Below are 25,429 nucleotides of genomic sequence, written 5' to 3' on the forward strand. Positions count from 1 at the left end.
ATGGCATGAATCAAAATGTTTTCATCTGAGAAAAGTTAATCACATAATAAACATGGATTCTTAATCATTTAGTTGGAAAGACCTAGTAAAGCAAATCAAGAAAGACCAAAAAGCAAATCCTGTGAAGTGATGGTTGCGTTTTATTCTTGTTGTACAGACACAATTCCATAAGCCATAAAAAGAATAACAAATGGTAAATTTATGCAATATACATGTTCTATAGGGAAAAGAACACGTTGCCCCATCATATTATAATTTTTAAATAAGTTAAACAAAACAGCAGGATGTGGCCGCCTATCGTTCCTGTCACTTCCGGTTACCATCTTTGGTAACTAATGAGTTAGCCAACGAAATAAAATGCTACGCTATCAAGACAAAAGAGGGGAGTAAAATTTGTTCAACAAGTTTGATATTTTGTTCAGGCTGAAGAAACTGAAGGGGCTTTGAAACTGTGGTAAGTGTTAACAAACTCAAAAACAAATTCCCACAAGCACAAATCTTGAATACTTTTATGGTTTAATTATTCAGTTTTGAATGTGTAATATATCACAATTATATATTATATTATATATTATGTATTATATATACAATTTATATTATAAAAGTGTCAAAGCAGCCTAATGGACCATTTCCAGAACACACATCATGGAAACGTGCAAAGGTCTTTTTCCAGTTAAATGTCTCCTACAGGCTTAGCGGGTGATGGAGCATGTTAGTATAGAAGTCATGGGAGTGGCAAAACTTACCGGTGACAAAACTACTGATGATATCCTGAATTAACAGCAGAAGCTATACTTTGTATAAATGTTCAGTAATATGCACTAGTAGTGAGAGACAACTAGACCATACCAATTTGGTTCCTATTAATATTCTGAGTTTTCTGAAGGTATTTAAAAAAAATGGCTACTTTATTCTTATATTATCTTACAAGAAAATAATGATTGCGATTTTGACAGCTTTTCCTGAATTATTGCAGAATTGATTACAGTCTAGAAGTTGTATCTAATTTCAGTTTATTCATAACCATAAAATGATTTGCTCTGTGCTACAAAAGGCTTGAATCTCAGGTGCCCCTCTCAAACAGGAATGCTCTTTATCTGAACTGAATGTAGATTATGATAATGAGTGCAGGTTCGAACTGCTATTGCGATCTTGATGTAAAGAGAGGTCACTGAAGCATTTTTTTGTTTTTGTTTTTGTGTTTATATTTAGCATTTGCTACATATGAAAAATGAATAAGAACAGAGTTACTTAATAACCGATTATTCTGTATTGGTTGCAGTTGTATCCTTATATATCCCTATTACTATTAGTTTCTCATCGGTGAGCTATTTTATTTCTTTGTAACATTGCTGCCATCTAGTGAAAAAAAGCCAACCTGGCTTTTTTTTTTTCTTGACGATTGATTTCTAGGTCATTAATGATAGTACTGTGGAGCATTTCTCTTTAATTGTTAAATAGTTGTGATGAAGAACTATCCTATTCAGTTTATGTAATGGGAAAAATGGCTAATTGAAATTAAGTTGGGATTGTGTGCCACTTAAGTGAAGGTGTATCTGTGATTAGTAGTGCTCATTGTTGTTATGTTATTCATTTCTCCCCTGAGACAAAACTACCAAGACAGCTTGCCAGATTTGGGACTTTCCCTCCTGTCAATGGTGCAATCATACATTCTGGCTCACGTGTCTATGTCCAATACATGCATTAGACCTTCCCTCCCCTTCTGATTTTAACTCTGGACAAATCCTCGAAAACCAGTGTTGCTCTATCCTGCTCAAGAGCTAAAGGGACCAAATACTGACCTGAAGGATCAGGGCAAAGCCTTTGAGTGGGTGGCTAATTCCCGCTTTAGCCCTCATCAGCTGTCCTCTGGGCAGGAATGGGACCGTGAGCGATAAGACAAAGCTAGACCCATCTGGCAGAAACTATAACCCCAGTTACAAAGAGTTATGATGGTCTGCAAAACCTAAAATCTGAGACAAAAAATACAATAATATCATTTAAACCCCATATTTTATTTAAGAAAATATTTTCACATTTTTATATTTTAATGCTTTGGTTTGCTTTTTGTATTTTGAATGTGCACATTTCATACATCTGCACAAGTCTTTCCAAATGTTACAGGTTTTGGAGAAACACATGCTACCATTCAGACAGTATCTTTTTCAGCAAAACAAAGAGATAGCATACTCTGCAGCACAGCACCACCGCAGTGTATTAGAGAATGTAAGAAACCATTCCCAAAGTCCTGACCGGTTGCCAGTTAAAAACATTTGACATTTTATCAAATAAAAAATATGGCCAGGAGGCCATAAACCAAAGAGCTGGAATCCTATATTGAGCAAGGACAGGATAACATTTTGGCTTTTAAAACTTGATCTCCTGAGTTACAAAATGCTTTTAGGGAGTTGCTTAAAGAAGACATGAGGTAACACAGTGCTTCTGGACTCTCTTCTGTACAAAGATAACAAATGCTATGTTCTATTTGTACAGTTTTAATTAGATATGGGGTTTTGGATAACAGGTTTTAAATTCAAAAAAGTAAAGTAAGCATCAGATGTTTTGGGGTTTTTTTGGCTTCTTGTCATTGGCTATCAGTGGATACAATCGATGACATTTCATTACTTAACAAGTGTGGACAAAACATAAACTTGAAACTTAAAAGTGTTCACAGCTAATGACTTGAGAATAACACAGTGCAGTGTATCTAGTTAAGTAAGTAAAATTAGTGTAACTTTTTCTCTTCTTTAAGACCTCTCTTTTGAGAAATGTAGCTTTCTGATGGATTAAACAACATAATTGTGTCTTCAGGTTTCCAGTTTGAAATCTCTGTGTTGTGTGAGTGTTGAGTTCTGAATTTTGCCATTGATGAGTTAAGCTAGAAGTGTGCAAGTAGCTTTGGCTAGGCTGCTGAATAAGACTGCTACAGCATGTGCATCAGCTTGGTGGGCTTTGTCACTTTTAGCAATCTAAGGAGTTAATCCTACTTCCACGAGGAACAGGTATTGATTTTGAAATTTGGGGAGTTTCACCTGTTTGCTCATTTTTGGGTCTTGGACCTATTTTTGCATAGGTGTCTCCAGCATCATTGTCTTTTTAGGGTTATTATTGTGTGGTGGATACCTCTCTGTGACCCAGTATTAATGTTCTAACCTGCAGTGACCTTCCTAGAAATGTAACTACAACTTGGTGTCAATAAAGCCAGCTTGATTATAAATGCTGGCAACAGTGTTGGACACTTGCATAGGCAATGTAGTAGGTGAAATACAAATTTGCCACAGAATTAATAAATTATCCATTACTACAACATCCCTGTTGATGACATGACAGTCTCAAGATGCTATTTTATTTATAAGGTGGTGTAAATCAGCTGTGGTGTAGCCTGACACCTTGGAGCCTATGCAAGTAGTTAGCATTGGTATAGCATTTCCCTTATTATGCTCACATTGGTGCCTGCTTTTTCTCTGTTACAGTAAGCTAAACTGTGTTGCTGTTGCCTTTGCTATACACCACTGCATTAACTTGATGTACAAACCTGTGGAACATACTCCAATTAATTCACAATCATTTTATTTTGGATAGGAAAAAATACAAATCTATGAAGAAATATCATTAAAAATGTATTTATATGTATTGTGAAGCATTGTTTATTCCTAAAGCGATACAAAAACGAGTCCCTTGCATCTTCTGTTACTTACAGTGTCAGTGACTCGATTGCCCCCTGTTGCCCCAATTCAGAAGTAATACAAGATAAATTGACACTCGGCCCAATTTCATCTTTACTTGAACACTGATCTGCTGCTGTTTAGAGTGGTGGCCTAACCTATCTGTCAGCCCTAATGGAGCCCAATATATAGATAAGTGTGTCTTGCCACGAAAATCAATATCGATGTGGCCCCTGATGGTTTTTGAGTTGAAGTGCTTTGTTTTCTGCCATTGCCTTGAAACAAAGAGGCTGTGGGTCCGTCTATTAACAATTCCCAGTCAACCTTGAGACAGACTTGCAGACTGAGATAGAGGTAGAAATAGAAATAGACAGATGGAGTGATGGTGAAGGGTGGCGGCATTCGCGCCGACATCACTAGAGCATTAGATTTGGTGGAGGATAGAAAAGCACCATCAATGGACCACAGAAGGCCTTCAAAGAAGAATGATGACAGTGATGGGGTGTAACAGAAAGACAGAATTGCCAAAATAGTCTTTCAGTGGAGAGGAAATTATGTCATGTGTGTTTTGCTATAAAAACAAATACAAATAAATGTCAGTGCTAAAGGAAGTTATTGACACAGTGTACATTTATTTAAATATGCCTTTATTGATAAAAAAAAAAAAAAAAAAAAGCAAGTTTCATCTTGCAAATTTCTAATTCCAGTTATAGCCCATAGCTGCTGAAAATAATATGCAATCCGAGTTAGGTACAGTTTTAATGAAAATGTTGAATGTTGGTCTGTTAACATAATGACTGCATTTTATTCTTTTTCTTTTTTATACTAATTAGAATCTAAAAAAATGAACATAAATCCTAAAATACCTTCCCTTTCCAAACCACAGTATATATCAGTCAGTCGTTCAGCAGTGTTTTTCTCTGTTTTTAATTATAAACTCTGCAAAGAAGAGAGTTGCCTCTAACTGTAAAGAAGATAAGATATCATCCCTTTCCAAACCACATTCAACTTTAATTTATTGACCATTCAGCCCATTTGAGTTTATTGCCCTCTTATTTCTTAGAATATAAATCATGGAATCATAAAATTTAGACAAAAATAACCACAGTTTAATGTAAAAATAATCAAAATAAAATGTTTAAAATGATCACAATTAAGGGTTGTTTAGTGGTGCAGTGTCATGGCAGTTACATGGCAGTTCTTTGTACTGTGACACATTAGTTATTTATATCAAAAGGAGCTCAATGTCCGTTTTTTTGCTTAAATCTTGAAATTATGTGATCATGAAGCCTGCTGCACTGAAACTGAGACAGCTGGATGTCAAAATACAACACACTGATGGGAAAACCTCAAATACACTAATACTCTATAAGAAAAAATGGAAGATGATTTTTAAACAGCACTGTCCTTTTACTGTAAAAAATAGCTAACAGTTACTGTTCATTTCTCCTATAACTACCTCAAGTCAATGAAATTTACAATGTTCACATATATAACTGCAATAGTAACCTTAACCCTCTCCTATATGAAACATTTAATAATTTGATGAAAAGGCTACAAAAAGGCATCTACACCAGTTGATACATGGGAGGAACAAAAGAAAAAACAACTTTTCTACATAGCAGCGAGCCTGAGCAAAGCAAATTATAGTGACTTAAACATTTCAAACACAAAAATATGTAAAGAGCTAAAATATATAAAACTCGCTGAACTTACTAAAATTAACATGATAATATAGAAATAGTCTCAAAAGTTTTGCAAGTGCAAGGAGAATATGAGTGATCTTTTGGTTAGCTGACACTGATGAGTTTATTCTGATCTATCACATAGCCTGTATACTATGTGATGAACAACAATTAGATGTATTTATTTTTTGAAGTTTCAACATTTAACTTAATGCACAAAACAATATTTGGGGTAATTCAGAAATGCTGTAATCATAGTATCTGCAGCAAAGGGTCATAAAGACTCCAGAACTTACTACTGTGTGAACCGACCAAAGTAATTACTGCATTTAGATCAGTGGGAAAGCCATCTGTAAATAGGGTGTGGCTCACAGTTCAGATTTGATGACCTTTATGCTTGTGTACTGGTGTAATATCTAAAGAAAAACAAAAGAGTAGCTCTTTATCTAAGATTTATCTCAGTGCATGATGCCTGAACTCTTTACACTTGCAGTGAGAGGATCCAGTGGCTCTTGTTTTGTTGTGGAAAAAAAAATAATAGCATGGTTTAGATCCACGTTTCCCCTTAGAGGAAAGTGTCACAGATCGGTATGGGTTATTCTTTTTTCAGAATTATAACGCCCAGATCACTGAATGGCTTGATGAATCAGTCAAGTGTAAAAATTATATGCCTTGGCCTGTATAGACACTAGGTCTTAACCTAATTTGATGCCAAGGGGACTATTTAGACCGACATGTCACTGATAACAATATTACAGTTGGAACAACATGCCATCCCTCCAGCAGAGTCTCAGAGACTCAGTGCCGAAATACTGAAGCTGGTTCTGGACCACCTTGCTAAGAAACATGGTCAGTATTTTTTTATTGTTAAACTGCCTCGGCCATACTCATCTGAGGAGGCATACTCTTCTCATAAACTATAATGATGATATTTTTATGTTTTTAAACTTTGCGCTTGATATTTTTTGACTTCTCAAACAAACGTATACATTTCTAAAAGCTTTTATTTTTTTAATGTTTCATTGCTGAACAGCTGATTGTACGCTGTTTCCATTGAGCCATGACTCTGGGCCCGAAGTCTGGGGTAACGTTGTTGGTTTAAAAGATGTACAGCTTGACAGTGATGGACTTGAGAGGTGCACAGTGGGTTGCATTGTTCCAGTGGCAGCAGCAGACACCATGGAACACTCGTAACCTTTGTTGTGCTGGGACAGTTTTCCTGACTCATCACTTTCAGAATTGGCACCTGGAAAAAATGCGGAATTAAGCAGTTGGTAAAAAAAAAACTTGTATAAGAATGAATTTAGACTATAGTTAGAAAAATCACTGGAGTTGTTTACATATATAATATGAATAATGTAAGTTTCAGGTACCTGTTTCTGAAGAGCAGGATGTACACACAGCTCTCCTTGGACAGCCCATGGCAGGAATTACCTTCCCTTCAACACCATTTTCTGCCACAATGTAGAACTGCAGATTTATACATTAAGACGTTTGAGTTTTTATAAACATTAAAAGTTTTATGCATTTTTCTTTGGGGGGGGGCAGCCTACCTACTCCCAGAGTGAGTGATGGACATGAATTGCTCTTGCAAAGAGAAACATTTCATATAATTCTGATAAGACATTGGGATTTAAACTGCAGTCTTTAATGTTACTTTCAAAGCGAACAAAAATGTTATGACTGCTGGGAACTGCCATTACATATTTACTCTGCGTAAAAAGTAATTTGTTACACCACTCATTCCATTACTTTTACATTGATCTGAGATGCTTTGTAAAATAATTACAATTAAACCCTAGGCTACAGTCCCATACACTGACATAAGTATGTATTAGGCTGTGTGATATGACCAAAATCTCATATCTCGATATAGGACATTTCTCACCCCGATAACAGTATATATCACAAAATAGTGCTCGACTTGTGTTAAGTGTTTTCAGCTGGGCATCATGTACCTGGAGTCAAGTGTTTCGACCGATGCATGAAACTATATTTTTAGATATAAGTTGCAACGGCCGGCATTTTCTGTCCCCACCAGTCTGTGGTGGGGACTGGTTTGCGGCATAATTTGCAGAGTGCAGTTTTCTGGTAGGTGTCAGACTTTTCATAATCAAACCATGTCCATGCTACAGAGGTAGCCCATCGTTTAGGAATAAGGTCCTCGATTTGTTTTGACTCGTCCTTCTGTTTGACCAATCTACACAAATGATAGCGTATAATATGAAACGATAGATGTTTTAATTTCGTCATCCGCTATATTTTATCATATCGCACAGCCCTAGTATGTATCCTAATGAGGACACACTCGCAAGCTCTTCTTTTCAGTCCAACATCAAGGAGAATGCAAGGCATGTTTGACTGTTTTTTCTTTCTTTCTCCCCATCTGGCAAATAATTGAAAAGCCCACATAATGGAATTAACAACATAATTTTAACTGTCCTTTTTGTTACATTGATGTATTATATTACTGCATGACATAAAAACTGTATGTATTAATGACCGAGCTTTGTAATAATGGCCTTACCCGAGGAACAGTGGTAGTGGTTGTCTCTGACATGCTCTCATCCGTCATGCTGGTCTCACTCACATTATCCACTGATGGCTGTTTGTGGAAGCGTTTTCTCGTTCTGAAAAGTAAATATAAAATCTGCACAAGTTATGTATAGAATAATATACACATGGAGAGTTTATCTCACAGAAATATAAAAGGTCAGGTACCTAAAGAAGATTTATATAGGTTATAACAGAAGTTGTGTACTCAAATTCATCGTGATGAGAAATGAGTGTCTGTGCTGTGTACTGCCCTTCACAGCATCATTTATCACTGCATTATAAAATAATAATTTCACCACATTTGATTTATTTAATGTTTGTTTCTTAGCTTTCTGCATATCTCACCCCCTGAATGTTGACCAAAGATAATACATCTGAATGTTGTGATAGACCAAGCCGGAGGCCGTGTGTGCATTTACTCTACGTGCTCATAAGTTTCAGTTGTTTCTTTAGACTCTATCTTTGTGTACAGTGTGATTCTGTACTCTCTGTGTGTTTATTACAGGGGAAACCAAACTACCAAACTCAAAAAACGCACAAGTGCACCTGCAGTCAAGTGCAGAAGGCAATTTAAGGCAGAGCTATTGGCGGCCATGTAGCGTTTCCTTTGGGGTCATACCTCACCGGCTCCATTTTGTAGCTGAGAAATGACCTATTTTTATGTGTAATTGCTGTAGAACAAGCTAAACGAACCATGTAATTGAAAGCGTGCCACTTCCACAGGGGAACCAAGAGTGTAAACGTTAGGATGTAGTAGGTAGTGTGCTTTGTAAGTCAAAAGAGTGTAGAATGCCAAACAGCCTTGTCCATAAGCCAGCGAAACAACCATAAAACAAATCAGCTACTTAGAAACATCTCAGGTGGAAATAAAAAGGAGGAGGGGCCACAGTGTGTAGTTTATGCGTGCTCTTCACTCAGCTAACCACTGTTGCATGCTGTCATTTGTTCCACGTGTGATGTGCTCCCTGACCCCCTGCTGTCGTACTGAGAAACCGGCATTAAACGCCTCATGCATCTTGGGTTTGATAGACATCTCTAAATGCTGTCAGCTCATTCATTACAGCAGCAGGTCCTCCCTGGTCTATTTTTTGACCATCAGTTAGAAAAAGCATGATAGTCCCTTAAGATGAAGACATGATTCTCATTTTTACCAGTCTAATAAAACCCATACAAATTGAATAGTATATTTAGTATGTTTAGTGAGGAAATAGTTAAATATTCATAGATGTTTTTTCTTTTTCTTTTTAGGAAGTCACTTTTGATCCTTTCACAGCGAATAGCATATCTTGATCATTTTGATTTCCCTACTTTCTTCCTTTTTTATTTTTTTCCATTGTCCTTATTCTTTTTTTACCCATTGTCTATTCTTTTCCCTTCCTTTTTCTCCCCTTTTACTTTTTGCTGCCTCCTTTTTCTCCTTTTCCCTTTTTTCTCTTACCCATAGCAATAGGTGACACAGGCTGTGATAGAGAGCAAGGAAACGAGGACCACCATGCACGCTGTAATGACCACGTTCCTCTTCTTCTCCTTTTCAGCCTGCTGAAGCTCCAACCATTCCAGGTCACTGAACTGACATCGTTCCCCCATGTAGCCTGATACACAACTGCATGACAAAAAATCATATCCAGGAATCATTTTTGGTTAACTGCAAACAATTTATATTTTAAGACAAACTTGTTTAAAACACATCCAGTTACTTTATAATTCAAAAACGGTTACTGCTTAAGCAACTGCTTAGTTTTGTGTTTAAATGTTTGGGCTCCCTTGGCAAATTAAATGTCGTTTTTGAAAGACTGGATTGGATTTCATAGAACAGATACACAGGGAAGATTACAGTCACAGGTTTTGGAGTTATATGACATAAGGTTAGTGAAAAAATGGAATTGACTGGCTTCAGTAATAATTCAGTTATTTTGTTTTTCAAATGATCCTCATAATCCTGAGAATCATTGGAAAACACTGGAGGGGAAAAAAAAACAGCTACCCCCTCAGTGTGCCAAGGGTACCCCCCGAGAACTCGACAGATCACTGAAAAGGTCAGACAAGCTGGTCCAAAAGTGTGCAGAACTGTCAGCATCCTGGGGCCAATCTTATCCATACCTAGTGCCAGGTTGACATTTCTGCCCACTATCTCAGAAACCAGATACCACTTGGGGGTTCTTCAACTCTTCAACCTGTTTGGGCACTCATAGGCAGTTGTTCTTTTTTGTTGCTAAATATACGTTTTCATTATAATTTGTATTAAATGTGTATACATTATCTGCAGCTTTCCACTGAAATTATGAAATATTTTTAAGTCTGTGCATTAGAACTCATAATTTACATTTTTGTTGATCTGATTTGAAGTGCATACTTCATGGACAGAAGTAGACTGTCTCTGCTGTAAACACTTTCGTGAGGCGTGGGCTTTAATCATGGAACAACAGTGACACCTGCTGCTTGTCAGCTGTCATAAAATACTTTTCACCTAAGTGTTCTTGTCTTAATTAACAGTGGGACTGCATGAATATATCTGAATATTTGAGAAAATATTTGATTATATAATTATTATATTTATATTACAATATTTAATAAAATTTGCCATAATCATATTTCTGTTTAAAAAAAGAGAGACCCTATTGAAGCAAGGCGCCAACAGCAGTATAATAGTAAAATAGCAGCGACAGTACAGAAGTAGCCAAGTATGGAGGTGCTTGGAAATTTTAAGTTAAACTATAAAATCACTGCTTAACACTTTAGTTTAACAATAATTAAAGTAATTTAACCTTGTAACTATTCAGCACCCTGCACAATGTCGCATAAAACCAAAGAATATTTGTTGTATTTTGTGTCTTGGGTCGATCTTTTTAACCAGTTGCTTAAAGCCGTGCATGTCCACCATGTAACTGCATTATTTCCATCCATCATCAGCTCTTCCTGTCATATGGAGTGCACTTAGTTAGTGCACCAGCAAAGATTGGTTGAGTCATTTGTTTACATTTAGGTTGCTAATATCAACTCCTTTGTAGTAAGGTTATACTTGATGGTATGTTTTTGCCTCTTTTAAGATACCTTTTTTGGTTTTCACCTTAAACTGTAACAGTTTTATTTCATATTTTTCAAATTGCTAGGTATTGTTGGATGTTGTTTAAGTCTTGCTCTCCGTGGGAAACAAGACATGGCTTGTTTCCCTGTTGTGCACACTAGGGGATTTTAAAGAGTTTTGCTCCAATACAATGGTATTATGATTTGACACTTATATCATGTAATAATTTATAATTGCAGTATTGTACATGATGTGGTATCGCACAGCCCTAATATGAATATCGTGAGCCCTTCTTTGAAAAACAAACAGTTATGAGGGGTGGGATGGGGTCATGGGTCAAGTAGAAGGACAAGCGGGTTTATTTACTTGCAGGCATAAGAGTCCAATTCAGGAAAGTAAAAGCAAACACCATGGTACAGACAGTAGGTCTCATAGGTTGCAGGACAACTCTCTGCATTTCCGTTGTGGCGTTTGGTGGTAACATCAGCAGAGGTACCAGGTGTCACCCATGGTGATGTGGACTCCAACTCTAGAGAGAATTGAAGATATAAGTTCATTAACTTAGATTCATTTTCTACTGCTTAAAAGAGATGGTTCATATAAACACTGTATTCAATCTAAATTAACTATCTGATTTCACAGATAAGATAATGATAGACGATGAGAATGTGCCAATACGGCCCAGGATATGTTAACAAAAGGAAACGATCACCTTGACATGTCTGCCCATCGCTGTAGTATCCAGCCAGGCACTTGCAGTAGTATTTCCCTGCGGTGTTTTGACATTCTTCATTTTTGTCACAGTTGTAGATTCCCAGGTTACACTCATCAATATCTAGGACAAAAATAGGAGCAGTAAGTTGTAACCTAAAATTTTACCAAATAAGAAGAATCATAAGCTTCGAAAAAATGTTGTGACATTATTTACTAGCTAAATAAAATGTAATTACTGTTTGTTTTTTTAAATCCTCCATAACCTGGCCTGGTACAGTGAAAAAAGTTAAGTTTTTATTAATTTAACAAAGTTGCCACACTATGTCTTTTCGATGCTTCCTACTTTGCAAACAAACTCAGCTGATAATCTCAAAACACTTCAACTGGTCTGCAAGGAAACGATAGGAGGAATTACTGGATGGTTTTAGGACTTTTTGAACATTTTGACTTTTTCCATTAAGGCTTATCTTGAATAATACCATTACCTTTACTTTCAGAGCAACCCTACCTATGAATTTTATTTCAAAATCCAAAACTCAGTTCTGCTAGATCCCTGCTACTGTAGGTGAGATTAAAAAAAAAGCTCACTTGTATCAAATGTAATCCCGTAAGCTTATTTCAGGGTCAGTTACCTCATCTCTCTAATGCATATTCCCAGTATAATTGAAGGCATACTCACCCACACATAACTGTCCATCACCTGTGAAACCTTCTTGACATAAACAGTTTGGGTGACCAGAATTCAGCAGGCATTGTGCATTCACATCGCAGCGGAGTGAGTAGCACTCATTCTGGTCTGACAGAGAGGGGGCATATGCAAATGTAACATTTAGGCTGGGCAAGATATTGAGTGGATAGAACGCCTTTCAAGGTGCACTGTTACCTGAAATCATTTTGTCGGTGAAGAAAGTTGGCTGGCTGCTTACATCAGTTGTCAGTGGCAAGCTCGCAGTATTAAATGTTTTGTTTTTCAGAGGTGTTAAATCAACTGATCCACTGTTTCCATATTCTATAAAATTAATACATAAAGAAAACATTCAAATTTATCATCACATTACACTGTGTAGAAAAGAACACAGGATACATCACCTGCTGTTCCATTTGAAGCGTCAACAGTCAAGCAAGTTTTTCCATCAGCTGATAGGATATAGTGTGAGAAACAAGAGCAGTGGGCAAAACCCATCTTGCTTTCACACACCTGGGAACAACCTCCCTTCAGGTGAAGGCACATATCTGCCCCTAAAAAACAGGACAGAAGTATAAGCCCAGGAATTCTTTAGAACTGATGGATGCTGTGTGCCACTTGTTTTTGTTATTGGCACATGTGTCCAATCTGCATGTATCTAAATATGCATGGAACTTGTTTTTTTAGATCATTGTAATCATGGTTGTTCCTCTGTACCTGGCTTAGCAAGGGGATGAACTGCAACAATAGATGCTGGTTGCACCATGCTCCCTTGGATCCATTGCAATGTTTTCCCAGTCCGCTTATGCACACTGGTCAGCTGGTGGCGTTCCTGATCAGAGATCCAGAGCCTGTCTTCAAATAGTGCAAGATCAAAAGGTTGGCCTGGAACAAATTAGGGCAGACGGCAAGAAAATCTGAGTTGACTCAGTGATTCCAGGTGAGAGGCGCTTGTGTTCAGCTGTAAATGCAGTGATACTGGTTAAACTGGATTTTCTCACATTTGAATTGTGGATGATGCTATGAATGAGAAAGTTAACTTAAGAAGAGGTATACTTTTGCCATTTGAGTCAAGATTAGTAGGACAGCTGTACTATATCAGTTATACTTAGTATTAATTATCTGTCATATATCCTAGAGTAACTTATCATATATTAACTTACATATTCATTTTACAACAATGAAATTCTTATTCCCCATGCATTTATATCTGCTTTTTTAGATATATACATTTCACATAAACCTCACCTACTTGGTTCTTTGACAGGACTCGTCGATCTGAACCATCCAGGGCGGCAGTCTCTATTGTGCCTTTCCTCTGATCACACCAGAATACTCGGTCCTCTGTGAAGTCAATTGTCAGGCCAGTGGGCGACACAAGGTTGGTCCTAGCAATGACAGCACGGTCTCTCCCTTCCAGGGAGGAACATTCCACCACAGGATGGGTCCCTATGTCAGTCCAGAATAACTTCCTCAAAAAGTTAAAAGAAAGAAATAGAGAGCAAGTGGTACACAAAGTTATTAAACCACCTGTTTACAGTGCTTAACAAATTCTATTAGACCATCTGTGATAAAAAGAAAACAAAAATACAAATATTTTAGAAATCTGAAAAAACTGAACCGAATTCATGTCTTTAAACCCAAACTGGACTACTCTGAGAAGTCTTCAGTTGTTCAAGCATAACAGTCAACCTCTAAAACTAATTTTCAGGCATGCAAATAAATAACTGTAATTTGGCATCTTATTCAAAAAATAATGATGTGCTTTACTGCATTGTATGCTTTTTTTGTAAAACAGTAAATTTGAAGATGTAATTTAATAATTTTAGTTTGGTGGTGGTCTAATAAATTTGTTAAGCACTGTATATACAAATCATCTATATCTTTTTGTGATATTCATTGTTACAAAATATTTTGTTTAAAATGTCATTAAAACATGACCTTTATTGGCCAGATCACTGTGAGATTATATACTCACTATCCATTTTGTTAGGTATATCTCTTTAACCAATTTTTAATGTAAATATTTAATATTTATTGTTTCAGAAACTCTTCATTTTCTGGGATTTCCCCACACAAACATCTCTAGGGGTGAAAAATGAAATTAAAGATGCAATTTACTCCACAAAATGGGCAACTGAAGACTGGAAAACAGTACCTGGTGTCTTGGTTTATGCAGCTACAGCCAGATGAATGATCAGAATTTAGTGTAAGCAGCATGAAAGCATGAATCCATCCTGCCTTGTAGCAACAATTCAAGCTGCTTGTCGTGTAATGGTGTGGGGTAGTATTTTCTTGGTGCACTTTGGGACCAACTCAGCATTGTTGTCAACATCTTTTGCTGTTAGCCATGTGGCTCCTTATATGACCACAGCATACTCATCTTCTAATGCTAGTTTTCATGTGTCAGGGGCTTCGTGTGTGGATGAGAGGAAGGGAACCAAACGCAGGACTCACGGTGAGGGTTGATGGAGTTTATTATAACGAACGGATGAGCAGAGCATAAGATGACTGGCAGACTGAAATGACTGAACTGGCTGGCTGGACTGGACACACGTGCGAAGTAGACAACATCAATGACAAGACGGTGAACAGAAGGAAACTGAGGACTTAAATACCCTGACTGATGATGATGACGATTGGAGACCGGTGAGTACACAGCTGAACATAATCCGACTAATGACACAGGAAGCGGAACTAGAACATAATGCGCAGAGACTGACAAAGGGCTGACATCATAAAACAGGACATGTGTACATATGGAAACTAAACAGAGAACATGACTAAACTGAAAACACTGGGTCAACGACCCAGGAACCCTGACACACTGAGTTCATTGTACTCAATGACTTCTATGGTCCATCCAGTACAGCATCTTAGGGATGTGGTGAAATTGGAGATTCAAATCTGTAGCAAGTGTATGATGCTAACATACTGTAACAATATGAACCAAAATCTGTGGTTAGTGCTTCCAGCTTGGTAAAACTGTGCCATGAGGAGGCAAGGCAGTTCTAAAGACAAATGGGGGTAAAAAATCGGGTTCAAACTGGCAATAGCAAGGTGTACCTAATGAACTGACTCTGGTGAGTGTTAGTCAAAGTTAATCAAACTGCTTGGTAATTATTAATGTGGTATTTGTTGTTTATTGATTAGTCTTTAGTCAATTGTATTGGTGAAAGAGTGATGCATATGGCTATACTCACTTTGCAAGAGGATGAAGTGCGATTCCTCTTGGCTTTTCCAGACCTTTTCTCACAATAGTTTCCCTGTGAAGTCCATCCAAAGTACTGCAATCAACAGTTGACCGCCTGAGGGGCAAAATATGTGCATGCAGAAGTTTAATTTCCCCAGTGTCAGTTATTTCCTGATGAAGTTCATTCAGATTAAAAGAGATTAAGAAAGCTGGGTGTGACCTAAACGATAAACTTTAGATAGACAATTGAATAGAACTAGAAAGCAAACATCTACTAACAGCAAATGACCAGCACTGTATGAAGAAACTGTTTTCATTGTGTAATTCTTACACACACTGCACACCTTTTATCCGTCCAGTACATCTTGCGATGAACCCAGTCAACTGCAAGCCCCTCTGGTGAATCCAAACCATCAGAGATGAGAATGTTTCTTGGGCCACCTTTTATGTCAACTCGCTCAATTGTTTTCTGGCTTGTACTTGCAAAGTACACCTTTAAATGCAAAATATATCATTTATGAATACTTGCATTTATAATATAAATATGAATAATTATATAATATAAACTGGAAGGAAAACATGTGGATCATTGTCCAAACAAGCATAATGAGGTAATAGTAAGGGGCATGCATTACAGTGCTTGTCCACTGGGTGACACTGCAGATCCATAGCAAAATCATTTCCTGATTTAACTCAATTCTATTACAATGAGTCATTCGACCTTATACTCATACTCTTGGAACGCTTTCCATCTTACATTGTTCTGGACAGGGTCATAGTCTAAAGCTACGATTATTCCTCTGGGCTCCTCTGCCAAGATTTGATCCACAGTGCCATCAGGGTTAATTCTCCGGACATCTACTAGATTAGCAACTAGTAGATAAGATGGAGGTCCTGAAGAAAAATATAAGAAAATACAGTGTTTCGTGGTCAAATGCACTGCAGCTTTCACCTTGTGTTTTTTGACTTTTGCATTGGAAACAGATGCAAAAAGGTAGACGGTGTGTGTGTCTTTGTGGGCACATGTAGCTCAGCTATCTGCTATGCCATTGTTTGACTCACCAGTTGCAATGCAGTGCTTGCCATCTTGGTGGAGCTGGTAGCCAGGCAGACAGCCACACTCCCAGCTTACAGGGGTGACAGGGTTGCAGAGCTGACTGCATCCTCCTCTATCTGCAGATGAACAGCCTGGAACCATGAAAAACAATGTGGGCACAGCTAAGCTTATGAATTTGTTAAAATTCAACAGACCTTTGCTTAGTTGCAGTATTTACTCTTAACACAAAATTATGTTGTGTCAACACTGGTTCTGGCATCAGATTTCACTGTAATCCAGTTTATCCATTGCAAAATAAATCATATGCATAAAAAAGTTAATCATTTTAATTATTATATTCTAAACTGATGCAAGATATTGGCCCACAATAAACTGAAAGTATTACAACAGTTATTACACTGTTACACATTCATCTCTTTGATCCATCTATCCTCAGTTTGATCACATCAACTCAACTCTTATTCATGAAATATTTATACAGTCTTGGCTCCAAATCACAAAGTAGGCACTGTATCTGCTGCTTAGTTTTTTGGAAATGAGCAACCAATATGTTCCATTAAACTGTCATTCAGTCAGTTGATAGATTCATGCTATTGTTCCTTTTCTTTTACTACGATGCTATAGTTAAAATGTAAACGTAATGGGAAACTGAATCCAGTATGTGTATACTCTGTATGTTAGCCATATACTATAAGGTTAGTGTTGTAAATGAGAATATTATTAACGCTACATTTTTTTTACTAAGTGTATTTATATAATTTTTTAATAAAAGGTAGATTTTAGTATTGGAACATGGGGCAAAGTGGTGTAATACTGGCCATACCAGTACATGTTTGTCCATCCTCCTGTAGTATAGATCCCTCAGGGCAAACACAGACAGCACCATTTCCTGTTGACAGGCACCCATTGCCGCACTTTGTCATATTCCTTTCACATGGTATGATTTCTGTAATAGAAAAAAGACAGTTCTATCAAAAATAAAAACAAGAAATCTTTGATTTTTAACGATAAAATAACAATTAAAAAATCAAAGAAAAAAAATCAAATGGATTTGATTCATGTAGATTAACATAAAGATTACATGAACTTCAACTCAAACTGATGTGAGTTAATTACATTTTTTTACAGTCATTCATAGTGCCAATAAAGGCAACGTGATGCTCCATGTAAATAAAATAGACTTGAGTCTATTTTTGGGCCAGTAGACTGTGGATCAGCCGGATGGACAGCAAGCTTCTTAGCCCCTGTTCTGGTAAAATCCTTTGATGAAGTCAGCTCTAATCCTATCAAAATAGTGGAAAGTGTGATAAGAAAGTCAAACCCAAACACTGAGGGTGATGTAATGCTAGTTAAAAGGCACATGGGGTCTCCTGTACCAGAGATCCTGAGGTGAGTATGTACCAGTACTAAAAAGCAGTAGATAAATGTGACATTTAAGTTTTCTATGTATTATATTATAAGACACATGATTTACTCATTTACTCAAGTGTCTATCGTTTTATTTATGCTGCAGAATTATAAGAATAAAGTATGAATCGTGTAAAGATGTATCAGAGGACACAAGTGGCCATCATCATAAGTGAATCATAACACAAGTCATTTAAGTTTTATCTTACTGAGAACATTATCATTTATTGTATAATGTGATATTTTATTGCTGTTTTTTATGCATTTATTTCATATATAGGTTTTGTACAGTAAACAATAGGATAGTTTATTCTTCTTATCATGGCTAAATTTATTTCAGATCTTTTTATAGTCTTCCATTAAACCTTTCAGTTAGGCCAGAAACGCTCCATGTCAACAGTGCATGTGGTAAAACTACTGCTTTTTCATTTTTTTGTCTTTATATAAAACAATTAAAAATGGCACTTCAAGTAGGTAAATAACTACAGTTCTTCTGTCGTCTGTGCAACCAAGTAAACTCTGTTGTAATCTCCATTGTCTAACCTGCTGCTTGGCTCTATGTTTGTTTCATACTGGACCTTGGCAAAGGTTGTCAGCTAAGCAGCTTAGAAAGACAAAGCTGCTGACCAGATATGTTCCCTACTGCAAATGTCACCTCATCATCTAATCTCATTGTCTGTGAACTTTTCCTGTTGTCTTGAGCATATTGCTGTGAGAGTAGAAAAGAGATTATGATCTGACTATAAAAATATACTTTTTTTAAAAAAGTTTTACTATATCTTGAAATTAAAAAAACAGAAACTATAAATGTTTGAAAAAATGTCAAAAAATCATCAAATTTAAGTCAAAATTACATACAAGTAAAAATAAAATTTAATAAAATAAAATCCAAGTTTATTTAACTAAATAATTATTTCTTATACATGACCTTGACAAATGAACTTTTAGCTGAAAGCCAAAAATAATCGCGTTATCGTGATGTCCTTTGTTCTACCTGATCGTCTCAGTGCTCTTAAATGTTTAGAAGTTGGACAAAGTTTCAGTGTTTTGTTTTGACCCAAGTGACCTAACACACAATTGTCAGCTCACATATATCTAGTCTGTCTTGAGGCCTGTGACCCTCAAGCCTTCTAGGGTCAAAGTAGTATCTGGTAGATAAATGCCACCTTTGACAGCAGCACAAAGAAGATCTGCAACCCAAGCTTTAGTCATGTTCAGATCTTGAATATACATTTTACTTGTTTTTTTTTCTATTTTCACTGTAAAACACATGACAAAGCTATATTGATATTATAAACATGGTTATGCTTTACCTTGGCATGTTTTCCTGTCTGGTAAGAGGGCATATCCTTTAGGACAGGTACAGAAATAAGATCCAGGAATGTTCTCACAACCAAGCGAGCAGCCATGATTCCAGTGGGCACATTCATTTACATCTATGGTACACACAGACAAAGATGGTAATATTTTTTGCAAGTAGATGCTAATATTTATGTTTTCTGTGCTTTATATATAAGTCCTTTTAATTGTGGCTGTCCCCTGTAACAGTGATCCCTGCTAGTACTAGGTTTGACCCCTTTGGGCTTCAGAAGTGCCTTAAGTATTCGTGGCACAGATTCAACAACATGCTTTCTCAGAGAATTTGGGCCATGCTATCATGATACCATCATTCAGTTGTTGCAGATCTGTTGGCTGCACATCCACGATGCCAGTCTCCCAATCCACCACATCCTAAAGGTGCTCTTCTAAATTGAGACTGGTGACTGTAGTGGGCTTTCAGCTGAACTGAATGGTAATGTTTATGAAACTGATTTGAGATGATTTGAGCTTTGTGACATGTTACATTATCTTGCTAGAAGCAGCCATCAGAAGTTGGGTACATTGTGGTCATACAGGAATAGAGATGGTCAATGGTGTTTGAACAATGAAGTTGGTACTAAGGACCAAAGAACACCAAGAAAATATCCCCAATGCTGTTACACCATCCACAGCCTTGAACACTGATAGAAGACAGGATGACTCTATGTTGGCTTTCATGTTATTTATCCCAAATTCTGACCCTACTAATGTCATCAGATCAGGAAGTCTTCTACTGTTCAGTGTCTAGTATCCTTCTTTTCCTATTCTTAGCTGATTAAAGTAGCTTCCAGTGTTATTCTGACTAAAGTAAAAATGTGTTTTTGCTGGTGTATTTGTAACTGCCTTCTTATTTTAATACCAACCTTTACAGTAAGTGCCTTCCATACTGAGAACAAAACCTTCACTGCACTGACAAACGCCTTGGTCTGCCAAACTGGAACAGACGTTAACACAGTTGCCACCTTGGTCATCACAACCTGTTGGAAGTGATTGCTTGATACATTATCTAGAATATAAACACAATTCATTTAACTAAGAAGAACTTTAAATGTATGATAATGTTGAGCTGTAACCTGGAAATGGTGATAGCGGGTCTGCTGTTGGCTGATTAAGTGGATGCACGATCTTGATATCAACTGGAGGTTTACCCATTTGTTTTATGTTAACAACATGTGGCTCTCCACCAGTGTACTTGTTTACTTGTTTTATAACCCGAGACTCAGAATCGGTGTAGTATATGTGCTCCAGAAAAACAGATATTCCAACTGAATGAGACCTGATAAAAAAGAAGACATAATGAGTGGCTTTCGACTGGCTTATTTGATCATTTACATCAACACTCTGATCTACATTTTCTTTATTAACAAAGTTAAAGGATGAGTAACAAATTGTATTTTTACTAAATACTCACTGAAGTGGAAGATTCATGGTGTGTAGGGCGTTCCCATTGTAATCACAAGAGGCAATGGCACTTTCTCCTTGTGGCCCAAACTGAACCCAGAACAGTCTTTTGTCTACTCGGTCAATCGACAGTGCTCTCAGTTGTTCAGTTATCTTAATTAGTGTAATTTTCATCTGTCCTGTGACATCAGACCTTTGGATACTTGGAGACATCCCCCCAGATAACCAAAACAGAAACCTGCAATATGCATGTTTTGGGGGAAAAAAAGGTTTTGCAATGAGCCTTTCCAAAATATTTTTTTTCTGAAGTTAGCTTTGCATCTGTTATGAACTATGGAAACTTAGTTGCTTCCAGTAAGGGCACTGCTTAGACATTTCCTCATATGTTAAGCCTGCCAAATCAGGAGACTCATAATTCTTTTGCCTCAAACTCATTTTTGGTAATGCTTAATAAACTGTAGCCCAATTGAATTAAAGCCTGAGAGAAGTGTACGATAATAAGTTATGTAAAAAGCAATTTAAATATGCTCTTGGCACTTTTTAATCATGAAAAATGTTTTTAAATGAAATTATTCAGTGTCGCTTATCCATCAGGCCAAACTGAAGGGAAGTAAATTCCTACTGCTGTCCTTGATCAGAGGTATATGAGAGTCAGTCAGTCAATTTTTATATCATTTGATCCTTCCATATAGTATCGGAAGGATCAAATGAAAAACAGCAAACAAAACAAAAAACTGCTGTCATTATGACATCTGCATAGATTACCTATTAGAGGGGTCAACGCTTATAGAATTGGGCTGGGTCAAGTGTCTTAAAAGAGTCCTCTGTTTCTTCCCATTTATATCGATTCTCTTTACTTCCCCCTTTTCTCCACTTGTCCAGTATACGCTGTTCCAAATCCAGTCCACTGCGAGGCCAGAGATGTGTTTGTCATATGAATACAGTTTCTGCAAAAGAAGCATTCATAATTAATCATTTTAAATCTGCGGCTCTGAAAGTTTCCAGAACAATGCAGGATAACATTAACATTAAACAATTTAATTATGGTAATTACAGTTTCTGAAAGATCTTTTAAAAGCCTCCAAATTAGATGCTGTACTAATTAGGTTATTAAAAATTCCTAAATCATTAAAAGTGATCCTAAGCTGCTGGTTAGCTTTGGGGGTATTAAGTCTTATTAGCGCTGTATTCCATACTTTGACATTTCACACTATTGGGGACCTTGGAAGTTTCCTTGTTAGAAGATCAAAAATGATTCAGAAAAGCACATATAAAGCAGATCACGTTACTTCCATTATACTTGCAAAAATTAAGGAAAATAGGTCTGCTGTTGTTTATTTTACTGGTTTAAAAAATGTGTTTGTTGGGATTTTTAGAGTGACTTTTCTAAAGTGTGTGAAACGTTGGTCAGACTGTGAGCACATTATAAGTAGTTTTATGCAAATATTTGGTAGTTTTGTATCTTAACATTGTTATGGAATCTACTTGTAAATTAAGACAAAACACAAAAATACTTTAAATATCAAATTTTCTTGTGTTGTCATCCAAAGGATATACTAAGTAGTAGTACGTAAAATGTTTTAAAACTTGCAAAATAACCTGTCATTTTATAATTCAGCAATTTGTAATAAAATGGTGCACACCCTTTTAGTCTAGCATGGAAATAAAAAGGCTTTCACTAATAAGTTACACACACAGGAAAACAATCAAACAGAGAAAAAGTCCACTTACACTTGGGCGCAGTTACATAATCACCTGTTTGTGTGCTCCTTTCACAGATGCTTTGTAGATGACCCCAGTGTGCCTGTCAACCCAGTAAACTCTCTGTTCTTTGAAATGAAAGTCAAGCAGGATAGAGCTTCCGACGCCAGGCACAAGCCTTCTGTGATTCTTGCCATTAAGGCCCATCCGATGAATAGCTTTACCATGGCCAAATATCAGGAAAGGCTGTGAAGCTTAGCAAATCATTACACACGTTATTAAAGTTAAAAATTTACAGTGAAGATCATTTGAACGCCTTACTTCTGTAAAAATAATATCTTAAGTAAACACAGTTGTATAATGACTCAACAATATTTAGATTTAGTGACTAATGATTCTGTGAGGTTTACAATAACAGACTAAAATGCCATTATATAAAATATAAAAATTATATAATTGCAAACATTTAGCATTTTTAATTAATAGGAAATTCACAAAAAAGTCACAAATCACGCCACATTTTAAATTTTTTATAATTTTCACAGTGAATGAGCATATTTACTTTCTTATCTTAACCAAATAAATCCACAGTATATATAGGTAACTATGGCAGCATTTGACGTTTCAATAGCTCCTGCCCCCCTCTTTGTGTCGCTGCTGTTGTCGTTCAATTTGGCACATTATTTGATTTAAAAAACCTATTCATCCCTGCAATGGGAAGTTCAAGGCAACCACAGCTGCCTCTGTGTAAAACCTCATCCCTTAGCAACAAATAGCTTTTGCTTTTTCCTTTGACTCTGACAATACTCTGCAATGAATGAAGGGGAAGGCAGTTAGTGTCCTCTAAAAGGTTTTTGATTCAGGTCACAACATCACTCTGGGATTCTGCTGGGAAGTTATGATCAACAATGATATTTCTACATATTCTGATTTTGTATATTGGATGATTGCTGTGCATTTGTTGTCAGATAAATGTAGCTGTCCTAGAACTAAACTTTCTTTTTTTACTCTTGGAGTGAGCAATGACATTGGCAAGGTAATGACACTGTCATATGCAACCATAGACGCCGCTCTTAACTCTGTGGAATGAAGAAAACAATGAGCAAAACCAGACAAACAACATAATGAAATGTCTGCCATTGCTAATGAGTTGCTAGGATGCATCCTGCTGAATCACTGATTGACAAGTTCACTGGAAGGTCAGTATGATTCTTGACTCAGCTTTGTCACTTGGACTTATTTGTGAACTCTAACACAAAATATACTACAATTCATCAATTCTTCATTGATTTACTATTTTGCATTGATGTAACATGTATTTAATGGCATTTCAGATGATAATTCAGTTCACATAGTTACAGACTAGTTACCTATAAAAACAAAGAAATGCAAGAATATGAAAAAAAGAATTGTTAACTCTGCAATAAACATCACTATACAGTAACTAAAATGATTGGGCTAAATAACAATATACACTATAACATGAAATTGTTGAAAGATCTTGTCACATATTTGATTTTAGCTGAGGTGCTAGTATTATATGGTAGCACTGGATTTGCAGTCCTGTTGAATCAATAATGACTAGGTATTTAATTATTAATTAATTAATTATATTAACTAAAAAAATGCTATAATAATAATACTATTATATTATTGCTTGAAGGTCATGCCATACATTTTGTTTTACCACACAAAATAAATTAAAGTTACCATTTAAACGATTGCAGCCATATCACATACCTCTATTAGCATCCCCAAATACACGCTGAAAACAGTGATGATATTTAAGGAATATGTAGTGTAGTAGAACATAGTTTCTAGTTTCATGCACAGTGTTTGGGCAACAGATTTATGTAGCTCAGGTGAAAAGGTCCTGTTATGACTCTGCTTTGTACCTGTATTCCTAAAAATCTGTGCTGCCAGATCAGCGCATGATGTTCTGTAGCTGACTTCTGTTTGGTAGACAGGAGTGTTATTATTTTTTGGATGAAAATCACGGTACTGCACTTAATATTTTATGTCCTGCTGAGATGTGGTTTTTTTGGTCATCACCATTTGTATTTTTGAAGTAACGTCTCTGTGGTACTCCACAAAAACATTCCAGTACTGAATAGCAGCTGTTGCATGAATGCTTTATATCCATGTGGAGTACAGAAGAACTTGTGTAACTGAAATTACAACCCAAGAGACTAATTTCACTAATTTTTAGGACACAAAGTGTTATACAGTGAACAATCACACTTTTTAATATTAAATAAATATGTATTTGTAATATCTGTCTTTAAATCTAAGCTAGTTCATTTTCTATCATGATATGTATTTTAGAAATCTTTGTTTTGAAGTGAAAAGACCACACAGACAGCAGTACACTTCAACATTACTTCTTCCAGTACGGTCAGTTGGGACTGTTGGTTAGGAGAGGTTTCATACTCACCCGTACAGCTGCTGTTGCTCCCTGCTTGCAATAGGTGCTCATCCCAACATGTCGTACCGAGCAGCAAGGCTCCAGCGGTTTGCATCATAAAATAGATCAATATTACTGTTATCATTGCCTCGGGCATAATCCTGCACTTTGTCCTTGCTGGTCTTCTTCACTCTTTCTCAAGCATTCCCACTATCAGCACTGGCCCACAAAAATTCTCCAGGATTACGTACTGTAGGTTTGTGGACTCTTAGCATCCTTTGTCTAATGCTTTAAAGCTAGTAAGAGAGTGGAGCTTTACATACCCGTGGATGTCACACTAAAGGGAATGCAAAACCCTACTGAGATAGAGAATAAGGGGGTAATGCTGTCAGTGCAGTGTTGAACCCAGAAAAAAAATGTTTGGATCCTGCTCAGTCCCTACTTTGGGCCCCTGGGCTGCCAGTCTGTTTTGGAAGCAAAGATTGAAATTCCTAACACCCCCATGGTAAATTTTGCACATGCAAGTCCAGCAATGGTGCAAGATCTTCTAGAATTTGCAGTTCAGTGCTCCAACAGA

At 36.6% G+C, this 25,429-nt stretch overlaps 1 protein-coding gene across 2 annotated transcripts; it reads right to left on the bottom strand.

Moving 5' to 3' along the window:
• Positions 1-4,315: 4,315 nt before the first annotated feature.
• egf (epidermal growth factor) lies at positions 4,316-25,429 on the bottom strand. 2 transcript variants are annotated; one of them, XM_085415667.1, is made up of 23 exons: positions 24,883-25,429; positions 22,503-22,702; positions 21,513-21,694; positions 20,758-20,985; positions 20,420-20,622; positions 20,210-20,323; positions 19,301-19,423; positions 17,404-17,526; positions 16,586-16,711; positions 16,281-16,417; positions 15,868-16,016; positions 15,534-15,638; positions 13,579-13,802; positions 13,048-13,185; positions 12,735-12,884; positions 12,529-12,654; positions 12,325-12,441; positions 11,644-11,766; positions 11,298-11,460; positions 9,345-9,509; positions 7,878-7,980; positions 6,724-6,820; positions 4,316-6,596 (listed from the first exon to the last, which is right to left on the bottom strand). In XM_085415667.1, the coding sequence occupies exons 1-23, from the start codon at positions 25,007-25,009 to the stop codon at positions 6,370-6,372; spliced, it is 3,450 nt and encodes a 1,149-aa protein (XP_085271793.1). In that variant the 5' UTR covers positions 25,010-25,429; the 3' UTR covers positions 4,316-6,369. The 2 variants fall into 2 exon arrangements, with proteins under 2 accessions (XP_085271793.1, XP_085271783.1); XM_085415657.1 differs by having other exon boundaries at positions 13,048-13,215.

This window comes from Rhamphochromis longiceps, linkage group LG2, assembly GCF_057381845.1.
Source record: "Rhamphochromis longiceps isolate RC_006_pf linkage group LG2, R_longiceps_female_GT1.1, whole genome shotgun sequence".
In the NCBI taxonomy this organism is placed as follows: Eukaryota; Metazoa; Chordata; class Actinopteri; order Cichliformes; family Cichlidae; genus Rhamphochromis; species Rhamphochromis longiceps.